The following is a 24,006-nucleotide window of genomic DNA, read 5'->3' on the forward strand; positions in this document are numbered from 1 at the left end:
GCTCGTTAACCAAAGGTTAAAGGATCCATGGCAAGTGCAGCTTTATGAAGTTTTGTTACAGAACAATCTTGATCAGAGTGCATAATACGCTTGAGGGGCTAAATGGCCGACTCCTGTTTCCATAAAGATGAGAGGATTCTCTGCCAACCTGAGAAAATCTAATAATGTCAATTTTGATTAAGTAGCCAGTTGCAGAGGGTTGCCATAATAATGCTTACAATATTTTAGTCAGTAAATTCTTTTAGTGCACCATGCGGGTCATTGTATCCTTTGTTATCATTTGTCTATTGGTGTATTTCAACATACGAACTGTCATCAGCCTACACACCATACTATGTTGATAATGAATCTGCAGTCTCCTAAAATCTATTCTACAGTGTCTGGATAACTTAGGTGAGGTCTACAGTAAACTATATTTCAAGCAAAATAAAATACCACCATTTGAAATCAGACATACCTCAAGTCTTTATTTTAAAATTCAAATTTTGAGGACTTCCCCAATTGGATTAAAACACTTTACAACTCAATTTTATACAGAATAAAATAGACTAAGAACAACAAATAACAGGCTAAGAACCAATATCACATACTGTTAAACTATTTCAACTAGTGTTATAATTTCAAATAACGTCTGCTGATGACTGCAGTGTTCAGTTCTGTTTCCAACTCCTCAGATAATGAAGCAGTCCATGCCTACATGCATTATTTGGACAGTTGAACAACACTCAGGTTGTTCTGATCAGTGGGTAAATAATAGTCACTAATGCAAGCACTGGACAATGATTATCTCCAACAAATAACTATCTCCAGCTCCCCTTGATATACAATATCAACTTGACAACTGGCATCATCACATTGCCCATCAATACCCTGGGAGGTTAACCATTGACCAGAAAGTGTAATAGGCCAGCCAGCAAATACTGTAATTGCGAGAAGAGTTCTACAAGTAACTCACCTCCTGACTCCTAAAATGTCTGCACCATCGGAAGGCACAAATCAGGAGTGTGATGGAATACCTTCAATTTTCCTGGAAGAACGCAGCTCCAACACCCAAGTTCAAATTCTTCTAAAACTACACTGCCAGGTTGATTGGCACCCCATCAATATTTTAAACATCACTCCCATGTACCATCTGCAAGTTGTATTGCAGCAACCTAAGGCTGCTGCAGCACCTTCCAAACCTACATTATCTATACCTAGGAGAACAAGCACCGAATGCCATCACTTCCAATTCCACTCTAATCTAACTGAAAATATTTTGCCATCCTTTCAGTTGCTGGATCAAAATTCCTACCTAACAGCACCATGGGCATACCTATATCACTGAGCCTGCAGCAGAAGTACACTCATCATCTCCAATAAGCCAACTAAGGATAGGTAAGATCTATTTATTGAAGCATGGATTGAATGGCATTCTTCAGAGCTTAATGACTAACTGTGATATTTCACGAATAAAAAAAACTATATAAATCAGCAACTAACCTTAATCTGTTTCAGCTTTTCTCAGAGTGCTCACTCTTTCAAAGTCAACTAGATAAATGCTGGTGTACTGAATTAGTTCACTGCTAAAACATATGAAACCAGTTTCCATAAATGGCCAAATTAGGGTGGGGTGCACACTCCCTCTGCACCAGGTGCAGAGTGAGTTGATTGCTACGAGCTTCTAGTCAAGAAAAATTTGCAAATTGGACTGGCAAAATATCTGGGAGGCAAAAGCAGATGGAACACATTCAAAGAATGAACTGCATACAACATTGGCTCCTAGCCGTAGACACATAGCATATCTTGATAATTTGTTTTAAAAATGTAACAATGCTGATTTGTAGTGCTCTTAGTCACATTTCTTTTAGGATATACATGTAAAACAGAACAAAATATAGATAGGATGACTAGTTACAACAGCACTTAAAGTGCAAGACTTCAATTAAACTAAATAGATCAATACACACAAGTCATAAAGTGAAGAGTTCAGTTAAAATCTGTTATGCAGTGGAATATTAATTAAAATTTCAATTAAAATTCTGTACAATATTAGAGTCAAAGTCAATCAACCACCTGCCATCATGGAACTCAAAGAAGGACATTTCATGTGATTAATTTTTTTTTAAAAAGTCCTCAAACCTAAAGTCAATGTGTCAGAAATATCATGATATCAATGGAATGTGAAATATATTCCATGAGAAAGCCAATTCTTAACACACATGTACCCACATTAGATTTTCCTATTTTTATGGTCTTGTTCAGTGATCAGATATACTGCATACTTCAGATATTTAGTATTAACTAGAGGCATCTATCTCAAAATGCATGGTACAATGATAGCAATTTTTTTTAAATACAGTTTTGAAAGATCAGACAATGAACTGTCACAGTACAAGGCTTTGTAGATTGATGGATTTTCCATCATACAGTAGTTCTTAAGAAGTGGCATTTCTTAAAAATACAAGAACAAATTATTCAAAACTTCCACATTAGTGGAAAGGTACCTTCACTTGCATAGCCAAGACAGTGTGTACACAAAGAAGCTTCTTGCTGTGACCAGTCAAGCACTTTCATCTAAAAAAATATTAGCATAGGCTTTTAAGATGAATGTCTAATCAGCACATCTGCCATGGTCACTACTTGTGCATGTTCAAAGAAAGGTCATCTTTTATAAATATGTAGGACAGTTTTACAAAGGCAACAAAATCAACACACTACACAAATGACAGGTTCATCTCCAGCTTTGTAGTTTTAAATGAGAAATGGCAAAAAAACTTCCAGGTAATTTATAAATAATACTTAAATCATTACAGTATGATCATTCACAAGGCAGTACATCCCAGGAGAGAAAATTCAGAACAGTACACATTTATACAGAAATTATCTCCAAATATTAATACATAAAACCAGTTGGTTTTGGCTATCTTGCACATTGTTTAAAATATATACATTACATACAATAGATTACTCAACTTCCCTTCGAAATGAGTCTCAGTGCAGTACAACAGTAGCTGCTGTAAAGCAAATGATTTATTCTTAACCTGATATGAAAACTAAATAGTTAATTGTTTCATCAGACAAGTTCCATTCTGGCACTAAATTCTGGATAGTAGCTTTTAAAAATACACGTCCTCTGTCAATTCCTGTGTCCTACTCCGCACCTCAGTATGCATCTGTCATCTTCAGCAATTCCAGCAATGCACCAACAGCTCCAAAATAACCCTAAAGATGAAAAGGAACAGATTTGACAGGACTGTCAGTGGCTTTTCCTGGTGTTATATTTAAGTGCACAATTATTCAATAAAACAAATTAGTGGAATAACCTTACACAGCACAGATGTAACATAAATCAGCCAGTGAGATCAAAAGTACGTGAAATCATTTTTGATTTCTCCTTTTTCCCCCCTCCTTCCCTACCTTTTAAAAAAGGAATTTGATACTCTCCTCACGTCAGAAACACTATTTACTATTCCACCAACAAGCAATTACATACTGAATGCCTTTGTGGGTTTCTGTCCCTTTCAGTTCTGTGAAAACCAGAGGTTGTCACATGTTCATAATCTGTTGGGTGAGAAGAATTCCAATAATCCCATATTTCACTTCACGGTGAGATTTATATTTCAACAGGGTTTATTTAGGTTAAGTAGGAAACAATTTACGTAGTATTGCATTCATATTTAAAACCTATGTAAATAGATCTGTAGACATATCAAAGATATCTATGGCACATACATGAGTTTACTATGTTTGACTTATGTAACTTTTTTGTTGTATTACTGCTTTTCATGAAAGAACACAGAGCCAAAACCTGTTAAATAGGCAAAGAAAATAGAATGAGAATTTCCCAACAAGCTTGCACCCTGTGGGTTGTGACCATTTGTTAGGCTACTTTGCCCTTTGTTTGACAACGAGAAGTGAGTGACAGAAGGATTGCTGGTGCTGGGGCTACAGTTCGACCTTGTAGGGCTTACTACTGACAATATGACAGATAGGAAAAGGAGTTTCACCTTAGAAATCCAGATAGTCCAATATATTATCCTGTGCACAGCGATCAGATCCTACGCCTGGTGGTGCGATCATTGGTGTGTTCAGCTAGCTCTCTACCCTAGATTATTTCCAACATCCATTAGAAACATTATACTATATTTCAGCCCTGACTTGCATGTTCACGGTTAATGGGTACATCACAAGTTTTACTTAAGAAGAAATGGGAGGGAAATGGTTCGGTAAGTGTGCCTTGAGGGCAGAGGAAGCAGTAGCAATGGAACAAAGTCATTTGGCCAATCAAGTCTGCTCCAATGAGTCCATGGGTGATCTGATAATCCATTATTCCACTTTTGTGCCTTTTTCTTGAAACCCTTGATTCACTTACTGATTAAAAATCTGTGTCTCTCAGTCTCAAATATACTTAATGACCCTTTTCTACACACCTCTGTGGGAAAAAATTTGCACAGTTTCACAACCCTCTGAGAAGTTCCTCATTTATCTGAAATGTCCAAAGATACGCACGTTAGGTGGACTGGCCATGCTAAGATGTCCACAGTGTCCAGGGATATGTGGGTTAAGTGCCTTAGCCATGGGAAATGCAGGGATAGTGTCGGGGGATGGGTCTGGGCGGGATGCTCTTTGGAGCGTCTGGTGGTCTTGTTAGGCCAAACGGCCTGTTTCCACACTGTGGGGATTCCATGAAATAGGCGATTCCTTACTCTGAAATTATGCCCTGTGGTGCTAGACACGCACACAAGTAGAAACATCTTTTTCGTATCTATATTGTCAAGCCCCCAAAAGAATATTTTAATGTTTCAATAACGTTACCCCATCACTCTAAACTCCAATGAGTACAGGTTCAACTACTCAATCTCACATATTTAGGTTGAACCTAATGAACACTCTCTGGACTACCTCCAATCCCAGCAGTTACCCACATTTGGGATATTTTCCTTACAAAAGGGGATCAAAACAGCTCACAGTACCCTAGATGCGGTTAACTACTGGGATTGGAGGTAGCCCAGACAAGGCTCTCTAGGTTGACTCTGGGAATAGAGGGAAGGATATAAATGCATTGGGAGACATTAGAGAAAACTTATTAGACTATCATGTGGAATAGGCAGGTTATCTTATGAACATAGTTTGGGTATGCTACACTTTAAAATCACAGTTTAGAAGATCAAGAAGCAACTTAATTAAAACATGCAAGATCCTGAGGGACGTAGACAAGATTCACGTGGGGAAATGATGTTTCCTCCTGTGAATGAATCTAGAACTAAGGGATTTTAAAAAGGGGTTACCCATTTAAGACATTGCTCAGAACGGAGTCTTTGAAGCTCTCTTTCAACACTAAAAAGAACGAATACATTCTTGATAAGCAAGGAGGTGAAAGGTTATCAGGAGAAGGCAGAAATGTAGAGTAATCATATTAGTAGTTATCTTGTTGAATGGTGGAGCACGGTCAAATGATTAAGTGGAAAATTCCTGCTCCTCTTCCATATGCCTATATGTTGGGAATTCAAATTTGCAATTTCTAAATGCATCTTTTTCCTCCTTCCTCATATTCATATACCCATTTTTAGCTTTTTCTCAGTTTCCAAAAGTTTTTAATCAACAGGATGTGCTACCGTCGCCAAATTTGCTAGGTTACTTCAACAGATGGGTCTTTGCTTTTGTACATTTGTTTTCATTCAGACAATACAGTAGTTAGGCTGCTTGGTTGTGTAAAATCACTTTTATGCTGGTTTTCTAGAAGTAGCAAATAGTCGATATCCAGTTTTGTAATTTTACGTGGCTTTCCACAGATCTCAATTTGTAACATAACATTGTACTTAGGGCACCATCTACTGGTACAATACCATGGCACTTTGACATTACAAAGAACTGGCCAATTACAATAACCTCCACCTGCAAGTTCCCCTCAAGTCACACTTTCTAACTTGGAACAATCTCATTGATCCTTCACTGGTGCTGAGGCAAACTTCCTTCCTAGCAGTGCTTGTGGGCGTTCATACACCAAACACATGGACTGCAATGGCTCAAGGTATTAGCTCACCACTACTTTTCACACAGTACTGGGGCTGTCTAAATGGCTGTCTAACCAGCAATGCCCACATTCTGGGAAAGAATTTTTTTTTTTTTTTAAAGAAAGTAATAATTACCTTGTTCAACAACAACTGGATTTGAGAACGCACAGTTCATTTGCATTTTTGATAAATGCAACTCCACTCTAGCAAGTTTTCTATTCAACCTGTCCACGGATATTATTAGACATCTCCACAGCAGGCGGGACTTGAATCCAGGTTTCTGTCTTTATATCTGAGCCAATATCACTGTGCTATACCAGCCCAATTGAGTAATCCAAGCCTAATCTAATAGATTTACACCAGGTGCCCTCCTTGGTATGAGATTCCATTGACTCCATTCCTTTTCAAAAACAAACTGCTTGAACGTATTATGATATACTTCCTTGGCAGATGGCACTTGAACCTGGACTTTCTGGCCCAGAGGTAGGATACTACCCCTCCATCATCCATGTTAAGTGACTTCAACTTGGTTGAATGAATTCAATTAGATGGTTAAATTGTGTACATTTAAATCTTACTCTGGTTTTAATTAATTCAGCTAAACTGGAGCTATTTCTATAATACAGTATTGTTGATACTCACTTCATGTTCCAAGAATAAGGCTTTCAATTGCCCATTGGACCAATAATCCATTGCATAAGCCAGTAATTTCATGGAGACCATATTGATTCTCAGGAAGTTTCCAACGAACACTACCCTGTCGATGCTCTGCAATAAGGCAAAGACAAAAAATTAGGACCAAAAATAGGATCAATTTTGAACAATTTCTATTGGAAAATTATATTGCGGAATACTGAGCTGAACAGACCAGAAAGATCCTTTACTCCACCTCAGAGTCTGTTTTCAACTGATGGATTGGTAAGTGTGTAGCAGCTGAACTCAAATGTCATGATGACCACCAAGGTTTCTGTTCCTGAGCCATGCTAGAAAATTACATCTAAACGTTGGAAGGACATAGCTTGGATCAGTCTTATAGCTGATTGATAATTACCCGACCCTGGACATATCCAAGGTTATCGAATCATCCCGGCATTGCACCGTAACTTAAGGATGAGACCTATCCTTGAGAGAGTAAAAAACGAGTAATCTCCAGTTTTGTTAACTCTTGGTTTTTAAAAGGTTAAGAAAATTTATTGAATTACTTTCAAAATACTTATAGGAAAACTGAATTTAGGGCGGCTTCCCTTATCTCTCTTGCATAATTTCCTTCTGTCCATCCCTGAAAACAAATGTCATGTTCTATGTCATCTACTCGGAAAACAGTGCAAAACATTTGCATTGTCCCCTCCTCTAATGTACACTGTGAAGAGAGTAGTACCTGAGTAGTTGATGTATTTGTGTAAAGTTTCTTGATTTGTTATTTTACTATACATGCTAAACAGTTTGATTTAAAACGGCTTCACACCTTCATTAAAACATTGGGCTAATGAGTTAACAAACATGTTAAACATTTACAAGATCGCTTCATGTTACATAATTCTGAGGCCAAAGACTTTAAAGTGGAAGCATACTGACCACAAACAAAAAGAGACAAAAGACCACAGTCCAGAAGCTTTAAAAGCAACAGATTACCAGCTTACAAATTTTAAAAGATGGTTTGCTACAACATGTTTACAACAAGCCTATTCTATAATAGAAGCAGGCCTGTGTTATAAAAATGTGCTTAATTTTTAAAAAGGCCTTCGGCTAAAATGATAATTCACAAGTTATGATGTGGTTGTCCATATACATTTCCACAAACAATGGTTGTGCGCAACACAAATAGAAGACTTGTATCACTGCAGCCAAGATGACTGTCCCTGCACTTTGATAGCCCTGTACAATGCTGCTTGATCTCCATGCTACAAGGCAACACTGTAAAGAAGCTCAAAGTGCTGAGAATATGTCAGGACTGATTTGAACTCGATTCACAGCATCTTCGAATTGGATTTTTTTTTTTTTTTTTTTTTTAAAAAGACCAACTATGCAAGCAGTGATCATCATAATCATAGACTTGACTATAGAATACTGTGCTCTATGGTACCTTTTTTCATGGAGTAAAACTCAGGTTTTCAAATTTTTATTGAGATATTATTAAGAATGCAAGAACAGCCCCTTGAGTCTGTTCCGTCATTCTAGGTCATTGATCATCTAACTCAGCACCATATTCCCATATCTCTTGATGTCATTAATAACAAGAAATCTATCAATCTCTCTTAAACTTACTTAATAACTTAGCTTCCAAGCCAAAGATTCCCTTCTGACAGTTTTGTCATGATAGAGAAATGGCAACACAAATTGCACACGATCAGGCCCCAAACTGCTGCAGACATCCTCATCACTTGCTCAACATAGGTGGGCAATATTCTGAGCAGTAACAAAGACAACAGGATGACTGGATAAAACATCACCCTTAATTTAGCTCTCACTTTCCACCCAGTATTTATCAGCTGAGGTTTAAGTTCAGTTAAAATTGGGGCCACCCTGTCAGCTATGTTGGAGAAACAATGTTACCGCTGTGGAAAAACAAAGAGGAGCAGCTAAAAAAAAACTTGCAAGGTAATGAATACTGCAGAATGTCAGAGACATGCCATGTGCCACATCAGGTAGTGGGAAGATTCATTTGCTTTGCTGTGTAATGTACAATTTCTGACAAATATAGTCCTGCAAAAGAATCCCAGAGCACTACAACAAGAATAAGCTGTTATAGGAAGAATATTATTTAATTGGAGAGGATTCAGAAAAGATTATCAGGATGTTGCTAGAAATGGAGGGCTTGAGTTATAAAAATAAGCTTGAACTTTTTTCACTGAAGCATAGGAGGTTGAAGAGTGATCTTATAGAGGTCGATAAAATCATGAGGGGGCGTTGTTCAGGTGAATAGTAAAGGTCTTTTTCCTAAGGTAGGTGGAGGTCAAAACTCGGGGGCATATTTTTAAGGTGAGCGGAGAAAGATTTAAAGAGGACAAGAGGGGAAATTTTTGTTTCTACAGAGCGGTTAGCGTGTGGAATGATGCCAGAGCACGAGCCAGATGCAAATACAATTACAACATTTAAAAGACATTTGGGTAAGTATATGAATAGGGAAGGTTTGGTGGGGAGGTGGATATGGGTCAAACGCAGGCAGGTGGGAATAGTTTTGTTTGGGAACGCGGTCAGTATGGATTAGTTGGACCAAAAGATCCGTTTCCATGCTGTATGGCTCTATGACTCTAAGCTGATTCAGACAGATCTGCAAAACAGAGATCATGCCTGACTAATCTAATTGAAATATTTGAGAAAGTACTTGCATTGAGAATAGAAGAGCATCACTGGATGTTGCCAGGATGGACTTCCAGAAGAATATGATCAGGTTCCAGACATAAAAGATTTAGCTAAATCAAAAGCTGGTAGATTTTACTGTAATGTTGTGAAGTAGGCTGTTAAATGATTGGGAGATAAATCACGAGACCAACTTATAGTACAACAGGTTTGTTTGAAGACAAGCTTTCGGAGTCTCACTCCTTCAGGGACTCTGAAAGCTGGTGTCTTCAAATAAACTTGTTGGACTCTAGAATGTGGTGTCATGTAATTTTTGACCATGTCCACCCAAGTCCAACACCGGCACCTCCACAGAGGATTCAGAGGAAAGACATGTAAATGGAGCAGAGGTAGAGGTCAGCCATGATCTAACTGAATGTTTGAATGGGCTTGAGGGGTTGAATGGCCTTTTCCTGACAGAGGAATAGGGTGGGTGGAGTGGTGGTGATGCTTAAAGCAGAAAGCAAAGCATGAGTGACAATTCAGGGTCTGACAATGTGTCAGAGACCCAGAGAAGTCAGGTGAATTTATTTGGCAGAATAAAAAAAACGTTTCTTCGGTTCTGCACAAATACGATTTTCAGGAATCCCTGCTCTCTTGTAGAAGTTAAACCTCTATAATGTTTATTATTTAGTATTTTTGGATCAGCATGCAATGAGGATTATAGCCCATCTGATCTGGCCCAACTCTCATCCTCTCTTCTAGCGAAGGCTCACTGTTGGTGTTACTTTCCTCAAAGGAGGACTGAAGGAAGCAACAAGCTGTACAGTAGTATGTATTGCAATTAAAATAATGGTTAAATTGACTCTGTATTAAGAGCATTGCATTAGGTAAATGTATACCATTCATTTGATTTAAACTGACATGGATTAGATCAAGCCATTTGTATTCCATAGGAGAATGCCAAGTAAGGAATTGGTGTCCAGTTACTGCTTCTGAAATTGCAAGGGGTTCAATAATTGTAGCTATTTAGGAGCCAACATGACTACTCTTCAACTGTTATCATCCTTTAAAAGGTGTGAAGTTTGTAGCCAAGCTACATGAGCCTATCTATCCCACACGTTACGCTTGTAGTCCAGTAAGATTGGAATGTATGTAGTGTGATATTGTCGCGTACTAGCAACCTATGTGAACAGCATATGACCATAGCTTCAGAATTGGTTTTAGAACAAAATCTCTGGTGTTATCCCATTACATATATAAATAATTTACTTTCAATAATTCATTGGCACTCTGTGTTGAGAAAATGCTGAACTATTTGGTAACTCCAAGAGATCGATAATACACCTACTTTATTATAAGGATGTTTAATATATATTATTTGCTCTTACTTTCTATCGACTATAGAATTAACAAGTTGATTTTGCCCCGACATTCACATCTCCAATTTAGATTCAGGATCTAGCAAGGGCTGCTTAAATGTGCAGTGAAATTCTTTGATACTTTGTTTTGGTGGGAGCTGGAGTGATATGGGTACAGTCAGCATACATCTACATGGTTTAACTCATACATGTTTGCTCTCAATGGGATGTCCCTTAGAAGTTGAAGCAAGGATTGAAACTGAAATCAGAAAAACCATTTCCCAAACTGGAAGCAGTGGCATGGAATTGTGAATTCATAGGCTCATTCAGATTTCCTGACAGATCTAAAGACATGTTCAGACAAATATAAGAATCTTTGTGTCAAGTAACAAATAAATATTCCACTGTTTCTGAATTTCAATAGAATGCAAGAAGTAACAGCAGTCTATTTTAATCAAGTTAGCATTGCTGAAAATAGTTTGAAATTTACAACTATTTTAATTCAGCGATGTGAATCACAGTAAGCAGACTTTAGCGCTACCAAAATATTAAAATAGCAGACAATTTGAACAAATGAAAAATTACAAATAGGCCTTTCTAGACTGCAATCATTCAGACTCCACTTTTCTTTTAATTCATTGCCCTCTGATATACTCATACCTCAATCTACTGCAATTGACACAAATACTATAACTGAGCAATGAGGCATTGTCCATTAACAAATGCTTACCTCATTCAATGCGCACATTCGAGCGATGGATCCAATGTTGTTTGTAATAGTGACCAGAGTCGCTCTGGCCAAGTCTTCCTTACTAATGGAATCCCGTTTCTCCTTACTCATCATGTGACCAAAGCTGCATAAATTTAGAAAAAAACTATGGCTAAAGACATCAGTAGAAATTTTCAGATTATTCATAATGGCTGAGAATCTAAAACGTTCCTCAAACTTTGGGAGAAAAAAAAATGAAACACAGGTAGACAAAATGGCTTTTGAAGACTTAAAAATAACCTTCATGAGCATTTGTTAATCAATCTGTTCATCCACAGACAAAGCAAACTACTACTCACACAAGCATAACAACATAATTAGACAAGAGAGTTTACAGATCATGCAAAAGCACAGAGTTCAATTTCGATTGTTACACAGCCAACTTCCAAGCAATTACATTTGATCCAGTCAAATCTAACAGTATGATTATTTATACCAAACTGGAGTTTGTCATAAAATTAGCTTTCTAACGCAATAATTATTCATTCTCAAAATCATGATAGAATGTTACTAGCACAGATTTGATACCTTGTATGTTTCTCCACAGTAACAAAGGTATTTCAGGAACTGCAGGTAAACCGATCAGCCCCTTCAATCCCACTATAATGCATTTGTTTCCCAATTTCTCATTTATTTTTTAAGAAGCTATCTTCTTAAACTTGTACACTTCATTTCAACCACAGGAAATGTCACTCCTCCTTTATTCTTGCTTTTGTAATATTGTAGATATCCAGCAGATTGGTTTGCAACTCTTCAATTTTAAATGAAAAAGCACCAAATTCTCAAATCTCTCATCAGCCTTGAAGAAACTCCAAGTGAATCTTCACTGCACTTTTCCCACTATTTCCATAATATTTCTATAATGAGGTGTTTAAAACTACAACGACCATCATCATTGCAATTAGTCTTGAACTTTCAGACTTTTTTATTCTAGACAAAAGACTAAATATCGCAGTTGCATCATTTAACGATTTCTGTACTTGGCTGCCATCTTAAATGACCTGTGTAATTCTATGCCACAGATTCTTCATTCATTCTCTTACTATTTAAGTTATATTTCCCTTGTCCTATCTTTTACTTCCAAATATTTTTATTTCTACCACCTATTTACTCTAGACTAGGAGGATGGCTTTTTTTGGGGGAGGAATTGCACAAAAAACTTACACCAATTCTTCACACAAGCCCCACTCCTCTTTCAAAAGGAAGTATCAACAGATTTCAAAATATCTATTTCAAAGTTTAGATCATTCACATCTTCGATAAATAAGTGCAATTCCAACAGTGAATTCTGTGGAATACAGCTCACCATATTGTTCCAATCCAACTTCCTTTTTGGTCTTGGCAGAGGTAAAGCTAAGGTAAAACGAAAATCCAAAGAGGTTCTACAAGTACATGAAGGGCAAGATTAACTAGGGAGAGAATTGGGCCACCTAAAGATCAACAAGGTCGTCTATGTGCAGAGCCACAAGACATGGCTGAGATCCTCAATGAATATTTCTCATCAGTATTTACTGTTGAGAAAGACATGGATGCTAGGAAACTTGGGGAAGTAAACAGTGATGTCTTGAAGACATTCCACATTACAGATGAGGTTGTACTGGAAATCTTAACATATATTAAAAGGTAAATAAATCCCTGCGACCTAATGAAGTATATCCCAAGACTTTGTGGGAGGCAAGGGAGGAAACTGCAGGGCCCCTAGAGGCCCCGATATTTGTATCATCAACTGCCACAGGTGAAGTGTCCAAAGATTTGAGGATGGCTAATTTGTGTCGCTATTTAAGAAAGACTATGAGGGAACGCCTTGGAACTACAGACCAGTGAGCCTAACATCTGTGGTGGGTAAGTTGTATGAGGGGATTCTGAGAGACAGGATCTAAGGGCATTAGAAGAGGCAAGGACTCATTTGAGATTGGCAGCATGGTATTATGCATGGAAGATTGTATCTCACGAATTTAATTCAGCTTTTTGAAGGGATGACCAAGAAAGTAAATGAGGGCAGTTCAGTAGACGTTGTCCACATGGACTTTAGCAAGGCCTTTGACAAGGTACCACACGGTAGGTTGTTGAGTAAGATTAAATCTCACTGGATCCAGGGAGAGCTAGCCATTTTGATACAAAATTGGCTTGATGGTAGAAGACAGAGGGTGGTGGTAGTAAAGGGTTGTTTTTCAGACTGGAGGCCTATGACCCGCTGTGTGCCACAGGGATTGGTGCTGGGCCCAGTTATTTGCCATTTATATAAAGGATTTGGATTAGAATTTAGGAGGTATCGTTATTAAGTTTGCAGATGACACCAAGATTGGTGGTATAGTGGGCAGTGAAGATGGATATCTGGAAATGCAGCAAGATCTTGATCAACTGGGCCAGTGGACTGAGGAATGGCAAATGGAGTTTAATTTATATAAATACAAGGTGTTGCATTTTGAAGAGTCAAACCAGGGCCAGACTTCAGAATCAACTTCAGGGCTCTGGGGAGTGTTATAGAACAACTAAATCTAGGGGTACAGGTTCACAGCTCCTTGAAAGTGGAGTCACAGATAGACAGGCTTTTGGCATGCTCGCTTTTATCAGTCAGAGCATTGAGTATAGGAGCTAGGACATCTCACTGCTGTTGGTGAAGCCACATTTGGAGTGCTGCATGCAGTTCTGGTCACCCTACGATAGAAAGGATATTATTAAACTGGAAACAATGCAGGCGAGATTTACTAGGATGCTACCTGGACTGGAAGGTTTGAGTTATAGGAAAAGGTTGGATAGGCTGGGACTTTTCCCCTGGAGCATAGCAGACACAATGGTGACCGTAGAGGTCTATAAAATCAACAGAGGCATAAATAAGATAATAGCCAATAGCTTTTCCCCATGGTAGGAGAGTTTAAAATTAGAAGTTGTAGGTTTAAAGGTGAGAGGGAAGAGATACAAATGGGTCCGGGGGGCAACTGTTTCACACAGAGGGTGGTGAGTATCTGGAATAGGCTGCCAGAGATATTGGTGGAAGCAAGTACAATTTTGTCACTTAAGAAACATTTAGACAGGTACACAGATAGGATAGGTATGGAGGGATATGGACCAAATGCAGGCAAATGTTTAGTTTAATTGTGCAAACTAGGCGGCATGGGCAAGTTGGGACAAAGGGCCTGTTTCCATGCTGTAGACACCTCTATGTCTCAATGGCTCTAGTTATACTGCAGTTACTTTTTCTCAAAACGCATTCCACTTCTAAGTACATATTAATTCCACTTCATTAAACAAAACCAAGTGAAGTAATGCTATTTTCTTTGCTGGCGTATTCACCAAAAAAAACTATTCTGAACACTGCAGAAACAAAACCTTTTCTTGGTAACCATTTTCCATATTCTAATTTACTAGCTAATTATAATCTATAATTACTGACACTAATACATGTCTCGCTAAAAGGTCAACAAATGTCATCCTCCATTTCCTTTCCACTGTTCAGACTACGATAAACTATAATAGGGCTGAACTTTGTTATTTAAATTCTTTTGCCATCATCTAAAATACTACTGATAGGGCTCTGTGGCACAGTGGTAGCATTCCTACCTCTGAGCCAGGAAGCATCGGTTCAAGACCCGCCTGCTTCAGAGATGTGCAATAACATCTCTGAACAGGTTGATTAGAAAATACCTAATATCACTGGTCCTCATCCTTTACTAATCTGTACCGATGTCCTACAATATAATTTGGCATCAAGACTACAGGTGAATTGCAGAATATTGTGCCAACTGCCTTGCTTCCTCATCTTAAATGTGTGAAAGTGGCCACTGCAGAAATATCCAGAGCTTGTTGAGAGCAATTAACAATTTCAGAAGCTTCAACAATAACGCAGAGAATAGAATTTCACTCTAGCTACAACCAAAACCTGATTTTCATGGTTTTACTTTATTAGTATAATAGTATTACGGGTAGATTACTGTACTGGTATGCCCAGATGAGAGATTGATAAAGCGGAGAATGCAAGTTCAAATCTTGTGAAGGCAGGTTAATCAATCAGTAAGTGCTAATAGGAAGTTGTTGGATTGTTAATAGAAACTTCTCTTTAGGGAAACATCTATTTATCCAGAATGATAAAAACAAACTATAAGATAGCTTAAACAATGCTGTGTGAACTATGTGCAACGCTGAGCAGGACAATAATCAAATATATGCACTTCTAATATTTTTTTTTGCCCCTTTGCAATTTTGTACGTGCCAGGTTTCTGGGAATTTAGGTACTGAAGCAGACAACAATTATATTTGCACCAGCCTGCCTCCTTCTCACTGGTAACAGGCTCATCTTAGGTGTGCCATAAAAGCAAAAAAAAAGCAAGTGTGACTTCCCATTAATAATGTGCAAATCCTCCAGCAACTTGAAGCAAGGTAGTAAATTGCAAATCAAGACAAATCAACAGATGATTTGTACTCAGCCATCCACTTTGCAAAAACAGCGGCTCACCCTCAACCTCCCTAATGAGCTTCTTTACATTGATGCATTGAACATTAACTCAATTAAACTATCCACAGAAATACTGTGCGAAGACTTGATATCATTTGTATGGAATCAATGACCAGATTTATGTACTTGTAGTAAAACACAATCTTGTCAGGCCAATAATTTTACAAATGAAACTGAACTATGGGATCACTCTTATATTGGTAAATTGTTAGAGATTATAAATTTGAAGATTTTCTTTTCTATTTTTCCCTTATGCTCTCAATTGTATCTCATTCATCCCAGTTGCTGCTCTGTTTCTCATACTTACAAAGCAATGTATTTGAGCTAAATGGCAAAGGATAACTGAGCACTCTCTGAACATGGCTGACTCCAGCAAATTTTAAGCCAGCATTCAGTGTGTCAGTCAAGGCCCAACAATACTACAGACAGAAATCTTTCAAGGCCCAGTGAAATTACCTGAATTTTTTTTTAAAACAGAGGAAGAGGAGCAAGCAGGCAGAGTTTACTGACTGCCATGTTTTCTCCTTGCTGCAAGACCTCCCAGCAGTTTCTGAAGAGGAGGATGATGATCTCGAATTGCTTGCACAAGCAGATCTTATAAATGCTCCTTGAATATTTTATAAATACAAATGAATACATTCGCAGGAAAGTAGCATTCACCCACCCTTCAAATTTGTGTGTAATAGACAGCATATTATCCCATGCCCAAGTACAAAGAATGAAGATTCCATCAGTACTATCCTATTCCATGACTACAAATAGGCTGTTCACTTGGGACTTACCTGGAAGCTACTGCACATCCACTTAAGCCAAACCGTTCATAGTCTCCTCCATAAATATCCTTAACGAGTTTATCTACATTAGTGCTGTCTCCTTTCGCTGCCATTTCTAAAGCTTCTTCAAAGGTTTCACATCCAGTTAGGAGACAACACAGGCCAAGGAAAGTTCCTCCACCAAGACTGAGGGGAAGAGGGAAGAGGTTAAATATGAAGCAACTGCTCATTAAAAACAAAACTCAGTACAGGTTACATTTACTAACAATAACAGCTTAAACATGATATAATATCCATACAGTTACTGTAAGAGGTCTACAGCACAGAAAAAGGTCCTTTGGCCCATCATGTCTGTGCCAGTCAAAAACAAATCACCTAACTATTCTAATCTCATTTTCCAGCCAAAACCTTGTATGCCTCGGCATTACAATTTTACAGCTAATTACTTGTTAAAAGTCTAGGGTTTCTGCCTATGTCACCCTTACAGGCAGTGAGTTCCAGATTCCCATGACCATCCAAGTGAAAAATATTTCTTACCTTCTCTAAACCCCTACTCCTTATCTTAAACTGATGCCCCCTTGCCACTGATCCTTCCAAAGGGAATTGTTCTTTTCCATTTACCCTGCCCATGACCCACTTAATTTTATACATCTAATCAAGTACCCCCTCAGTCTCCTCTGCTCCAAAGAAATCAACACCAGTCAATTCAATCTCTCTTCATAACTTAAAAAAAAAACTTTCTAGCCTAGGCAGCATTCTGGTAAATCTCCTCTGCACCCTCTCCAGTGCAATTACATCCCTCCTACAGTGCGGATTCCAGAACGGCACAACAAAAAATGGTTAGGCCACAATGAGTAAACAGTTCCAGGACAACCTCCTTGCTCATAAACTCTGTGCCTTGGCTAATAAAGGCAAGAATCCCACATGCCTTCTTAGACACTATTTTCTTGCCCTGTTACTTTATGGGACCAGTAACATGCACACCAGGGTCCTATCATTTAACACGTATTCCTTGTCTTGTTTGACCTGCCCAAGTGAATCAGCTCACACTGAGCCAGATTGATCAGCCCAATTTATTTCCTCCCGTAATAGAAGGCAATCCTCCTCACTATTTACTACTACACCAATACTCGTATCATCCACTAATTAACCCTCCTACATTCAAGTCTAAATTGCTGATGTACACCACAAACAGCAAAGATCCCAACACTAATCCCTGTAGAACTCCACAGAACACAAGATTCCAGTCACAAAACACCCCTCTGCTTCCTGTAAATAAGCCAATCCTGGATCTAATTTGCTAAATTTCCTCAGATCACATGGGCTCTTCCCATTGCTATCAGTCTCCCATAAGGAGCCATGTTAAAAGGATCGCTGAAGACAAAGTAGACTGTCAAATACATTGCCCTCATCTACATATTTAATCACCTCTCAAAATATTCAAATCAAGTCGGTTAAACATGACCTCCCCTTAACAAAACCATACTGATGCTCTTGATTAATCCCTGCTTCTCCAAGTGCAGATTAATTCTGTCCCTCAGAATTGTTTCCAACTGATTCCCCACCACGGAGGTTAGACTGACTGGCTTGTAGTTTCCTAGTTTTTTTTTCTTTCTTCCTAATTGATTAATGATAGCACACTGGCTGTTCTCCAGTCCTCTAGTACTGCTCCTGTAGCCAGAAAGGAATTGAAAATTATCACCAGAGCCATTGATATTTTCTCCCTTGTCTCACTCAACAGTCTAGGATACATTGCTCTTAGCCATGGAGATTTAATCTACTTGTAATCCAATGAGACCACTCAGAACCTTCTCTCTGTCTATGCTAATTTCTAAGTATATCACACACTCCTTTTCCCTAATTTCCGCACCAACATTGTTGGTGGTCACTAGTGAAAGGAACAAAAAACTCATTCAGAACCCAGCCTATGTCTCCTTGCTCCACACACAAATTACCACTGTGATTCTTATGTAGGCCCTACTCTTTCCCTAGTTATACTTTAACCCTTAATTTACTTGCAAAATATCTTAGAATTTTCTTTATTTTACCTGCCTTTATTTTCCCATGTCCCCCTTTTGTCCCAATTTATTTTTTTAGAGAAGTTTCCCCTTGCACATTCCCTACTCTTCTACAGCTTCTGCTGTTTTGAGCCCTTGGTATCTACTGCAAGACTCCCTTTTTCTTTTTATCCAATCCTGTTTATCCCTGGATAGTCAGGGTTCACTGGATCTGTTGGCCCCACCCTTTCTTGGAAAACGTTGACTCCAGTACTCTCCTACTTCCTACTTGACCGTGTTCCATTGTTCTGAAACAGATTTACCTAAAAATACCTGCTCCTAGTCCACTCTGGCCAAATTGTATCTTATTAAAATCAGCCTTTTCTCAGCTTAGACCTTTGATTTCAGGTCCATCCTGGGCTTTTTCCATAACAATCTGGAATATAATGGAGTTATGGTCACTGACTGCATTAATGATCCCTCAATAATACTTGAACCACCTTATTCATTACCTTAAAGTCCAGGGCCAGCACCTCTCTTGTAAGGCCTTTTATATACGTGCTCAAAAATTTCTCCAAGACGCATGAAGAAATCTGCTTCCTCTAAACCTTTAACTGGGCTAGTCATAGTTGTGAATGTTGGAAAGTTGAAAGCTCCCATGTGTACAGCCTTTACACTTCTGAAATTTGCCTACATATCTGCTCTTCTATCTCTTTCAGGATGTTAGAGGGTCTAGAGTACAGGTCCAGCAACGTGATTGCTCTTATTTGGTTTACAAGTTCTAACCATATGGCTTCATTATGGAAGCATTTTAAATGTCACCCTTCCTTATTGCTGTAATAGATTCTCTAAGCAATGACGAAGTGTTGGAGAAACCCAGGTGGTCTGGCATCTGTAGACAGAGAAACAGAGTTAACATTTCAAAGTCAGATGTTCTGATGAAGATTCATTGGACTCAAAAAACATTAACTGTTTCTCTTTCTACAGACACTGCTAGAACTGTTCAGTTTCTCCAGTAGTTTCTATTTCAGATTTCCAGCATACGCAGTTTTTATTATTTTGTTTTAGTGTCTCTGATGAAACAGTCCCAAACAAGCACCATCGGGCCAAAGAGTGTGCACTGACTGTTTGAATAAGGCAAATGTCTTTACCGTTCAATGACTTTAGTCATAAGACAGCAATAACCCCTTCCACAGTCCTTGCTTTAAAGCAGTATCCTTTTCCCATTTTGTTCCACAATCCAAAAATAAAGAAATACAAAACAAGGTGGTATGTACAGTAGACAATGTGACATAACTTCCCTACATATTTTGGCTGACCTGACTGAATATTTGACTATCCATGCCTAAAGTCAACATATCAACTTTGATCTTTGAGAATATAAGGAAGAAATGGTCAACTTGAAAATTACAATTGACTAAAAAGGTTGAGCTGTATTTTGTGGACTATGAGTCCAGCTGTGAAAGAAGTCCCTCGTTGCTGCATGCATTTGACATAATTAGATGTGCACACAGCCTTTTCAAACCCTAGTCTTCCCTCATTAAAGACTAGTCAAGTATCAGGAGACCTTCCTTGTCTTGATGCCACTCATGAAGCAATTTAAGTAGTTAACATGCAGCAACTAACAGGGAGAATGTCATTTCACAATTCAAAACACATATCTGCACCATGATTGAGGTAAATGGTTCAAGTCAAACTCAAGCTGTGCACCAGACTTCACAAGTCATAATTCCCTGACCTCAGGTGATTCAAGCAGTAAATGCACTGATGAGTATTCCACTGCCCACACATATGGATGTAAATGACAGACTTTGATCATTTATCTTTGCTGGCTAATCTCAGCTCCTTAAGGTGATACATTTTAGCAAAACTTATATACTAAAGGTTGGTTGTTTTTGAAGAGCATTAGGTTCACAGAACACTGAAGGCAGTACATTCTGGGTTTATCAACATTACAGCATGTTAAAGCCTAGAGGTAATGGCAAATCAATATGCAACGTTAATAAGACACTCCTGGTTACAGAGCAACATACAGTATTGAGCTCTACACATTAGTATCGAAAAACGAGGCTTCAGTCAAGAGGATGGTACGAGGCAGATTTACTGAAATGCTGCCTAGTATGAGGAAATACAAAACAGTCGAGACAAACTAGGCTTTTGTTTCACTGGAGCAAAGGATATAATTGTAGTAAGTTGTTAATGTGAGTGAAGGATGGCACAGGGTAAACTAAAACCCTGTTTCTACTAGTTAGGAATCTGGAATGAAGTACCACAAATACATTTCTTTTGTAAGTTGCAAAGGGAAGGAACAAACTCAAAAAAACGACTGTAAACATCAAGCAGGCTGCTTTGCCCTGGATAGTGTCAAGCTTTTTGAGTGTTGTTGGAGCTGCACTCATCCAAGTGAGTGGAGAGTATTCCATATCACTCCTGACTTCTATCTTGTAGAAGAGGGACAAACTTAGGTGAGTCAGGTGCCGAGTTACTCACTGCAAGATTCCTAGTCACTGACCTGCTCTTGTAGCCAATAGCAACCTCTGGTCAATGACACGCCCCAGAATATTGATAAGTGGGGTATTCATTGATGGGGTGAAATCAAAGGGTGATTGGTTAGATTCACTCTTGGTGGAGATGGCCAGTGCCTGGCACTTGTGGGGTTCAAACGGTTCTTGCCACTCATCAGCCCAAGGCTGGATATTGTCCAGGTCTCGTTACTTTTGTCTTCTCATTTGAGAGCTGAATGCAAGTGTCCCCTTGCAAATTTGCCAGGGCCTCATTTTCGCTGAATTGAATGATTTATCGTCACTTGTATTTTACAGCAAATAATACAGTAAAATAGTGAAAAGCTTCAACTGTTGTCACAATCTGGTGCTATTTTGAATACTTTAAGAATAAGAGAGTAAAAAGATTTAACTGAAAGAGAGTCTCTTTATTCTCCATGATGAGTCAGCTCACCAGCAACACCACCAGCTCCCTCCCCAACCCACCTCACTGCTGCCTGCACCAGACCCACCAACAGAAGAGTCATCACTCTTTAGGCACCATCTCTTTGCCGCTGGGCCCACTTCGCTGACACAAAATCTCATGCTGAACCCACACTTTCCCCACAACCAGGAGTCTCCAGCTCTGCAGCTGCCACCATGTCAATGACCAAGAATCCCTGCTCTGGACCTACTGCAATCGCAACCAGCACTATCAAGTGCTATTCTGCGGACCTGAATCACAATAGTAAGAGCTGAACTCAAGCTTGCTGACATTCTGCAGAAAATAAAGCTATGATCCAAAATTTCTCAGGTGTTCATTATTGGTCAATGGTGATTTGCCACTTAACAGTAAGGTTCTGTGACTGACTTGAGTGCTTTGGTCTAGAATAAGCTAATGATCAAGATTGTTGCATAATCAACTTTGCACGAGGACATTGGGAATGATCGAATATCACAACCAAGCTTCAGATCTCTTTTCTCTCTTTCTGCACCCACTGTCGACAGAAAAAAAAAGGGAGGCTGGGAGAAAAGTAGTCGAATTAAAAGAACCGAATCAAAAGGAAGAGTTAGCCCTGTTTTTGTCTACCACGCATCGCCGTGATCATTTCCTCTTTTCCCATTCACTTCAGCGCCAGCCTCTTGCCAATTCAGAAAGTCAGTATAAAACTGTACAGCAAATTAAGCAGAAACCATTCCAGTTTAAACAGGTATATAAAATACACCATCATGGAAACACACCATCATGCATAAAATCATAAATCTGTGTATTTTATATACATAAATAGTAATATGGGAAGGTTATGCTTACCTGGTTCCTGTTACCCTTTTGTAATTATCTTTGGAATAAACAGCCAAGATGCTGACCCCTGAACCTATGTTGACCAGCAACATCGGGTAAGGGTTATCGAGGCAGTATGGTTTTTTCTGGCACTGGTCAGGGTCAGTGGGTTTTTCAAAATAGTAGCACTCAGACTGACCATTGTACCCAATGGAATCAATGTAAAGAAGGCCTTGGATTAAACAGTCCAACTCATCCAGTTTGTGGAGCTGTAGGTCAGCCATCTGGAAAACAGGAGTAATCAAATAAACAACAGATTTACAAATACCCATCTGAACGTCATTTGGCCCAAAGAACAGTAGAAAGCTCAATACTGTAATAAACATTAACTTAGATATACATTGTATAGTTTTTTTTTTAAAACAAAGGAATTATTCTATATAAAACGCGCAATAGGCCAACATACTTTATCCTTATTAACTTGAAAAGTAATCCACAAAGGATAACCATATCTTTCTTTGGCAATACAAAAAGAGTAAACAGATGTGTCAATCCAGATGTGAACTATTTCCCTGTTATAACCAGTTTCAAAACATTTAAAACCAGAATAAATTTGTAACTTCTAGATTGGAGGCAGTTAAAAAAAACTGCTCAATAACCTATAAGATTTTGCATGGTACAGAAGGAAGCTTTGACAATCAGATTTCAGACCCCGACCAGTGATAGCACCACATGAGGAGTTTGGGTTGGGTACTTATAGGTAACATAGCTCAGGATCCAAATTGGGTCCTCTTTCTTTCTCCATGGACATAAATGGTTTATACCAAGCCTTAATGAGAACAATGTACAAGTTTGTTAATAATACCTCATTAAAGACATGGCAAATTAGAAAAAAATGCAAAGCACACTAAACAGCTGAAAATTAGCAGCAGGCACACTGATGCAAAATGCAAATCAGCATACAGAAATGGGAACTGGGATGAAAACAGTGAAAGAAAATATATTCTAAATGACAATGTATATTTACAAATCACGTTCCATGTAAGTAAATCTCCCAAGATTCTTCACAGAAGCATTAGAAAATCAAAACAACGCTGAAGCACGCAAGGAAAGTGAGCTAAAGTAACGGATATATATAAAGAGGGAATTCTAGAGTTTGGGGCCCAGGCAGCCAGGGGCATAATCACCAGAAAGCAAAGATTAAAATCTGGGATGAACAGGCCCAGAGGAGTGCAGATAGCTTGGAAGTGTGTGGGGTTGTACGAAATTACAAAAAGAGAGAGTCAAAGCCATGGGAAGATTTGAAGGGCAGGAAGTGTGTTTTATGATCAAGACATTGCTTGACCAGGAACCCACATAAGTCAACCAGCACAACTTCAAGTTAACACAAAGGCTGCAGAGTTTTTGATGATTTTAAGGTAGAGATAAGAATGTGAGAAACAAGCTCAGAGTGCACTGCAATAACAGCATAGAAGTGGCAAAGACATGATTGAGGCTTTCAGCAGGGGAGTCAAAACAGGGCCAAACCTCTAATGGAGTCAAGTAATAGGGAGGTATTGGAATGCTGACAGATATATACAGAAAAACTTATTAGATTATTTAACTAAGGAAACAAA

General features: G+C 38.6%; 1 protein-coding gene across 4 annotated transcripts in view; it reads right to left on the reverse strand.

Moving 5' to 3' along the window:
- Window positions 1-440: 440 nt before the first annotated feature.
- The window catches only part of LOC109918839 (pantothenate kinase 1), a 72,980-nt gene continuing 49,414 nt past the window's right edge, over window positions 441-24,006 (reverse strand). For all 4 annotated transcript variants that reach the window (XM_048609101.1, XM_020518788.2, XM_048609102.1 and 1 more), the window contains exons 3-7: window positions 22,421-22,674; window positions 16,641-16,817; window positions 11,367-11,490; window positions 6,639-6,764; window positions 441-3,204 (exon numbers count right to left, since the gene is read on the reverse strand). In XM_048609101.1, coding sequence (XP_048465058.1) covers window positions 3,145-3,204; window positions 6,639-6,764; window positions 11,367-11,490; window positions 16,641-16,817; window positions 22,421-22,674 — 741 coding nt within the window. In that variant the 3' untranslated portion in view covers window positions 441-3,144. The remainder of the gene's footprint in view (window positions 3,205-6,638; window positions 6,765-11,366; window positions 11,491-16,640; window positions 16,818-22,420; window positions 22,675-24,006) is intronic.

This window comes from Rhincodon typus, chromosome 20, assembly GCF_021869965.1.
Source record: "Rhincodon typus isolate 14 chromosome 20, sRhiTyp1.1, whole genome shotgun sequence".
NCBI classification, from domain to species: domain Eukaryota; kingdom Metazoa; phylum Chordata; class Chondrichthyes; order Orectolobiformes; family Rhincodontidae; genus Rhincodon; species Rhincodon typus.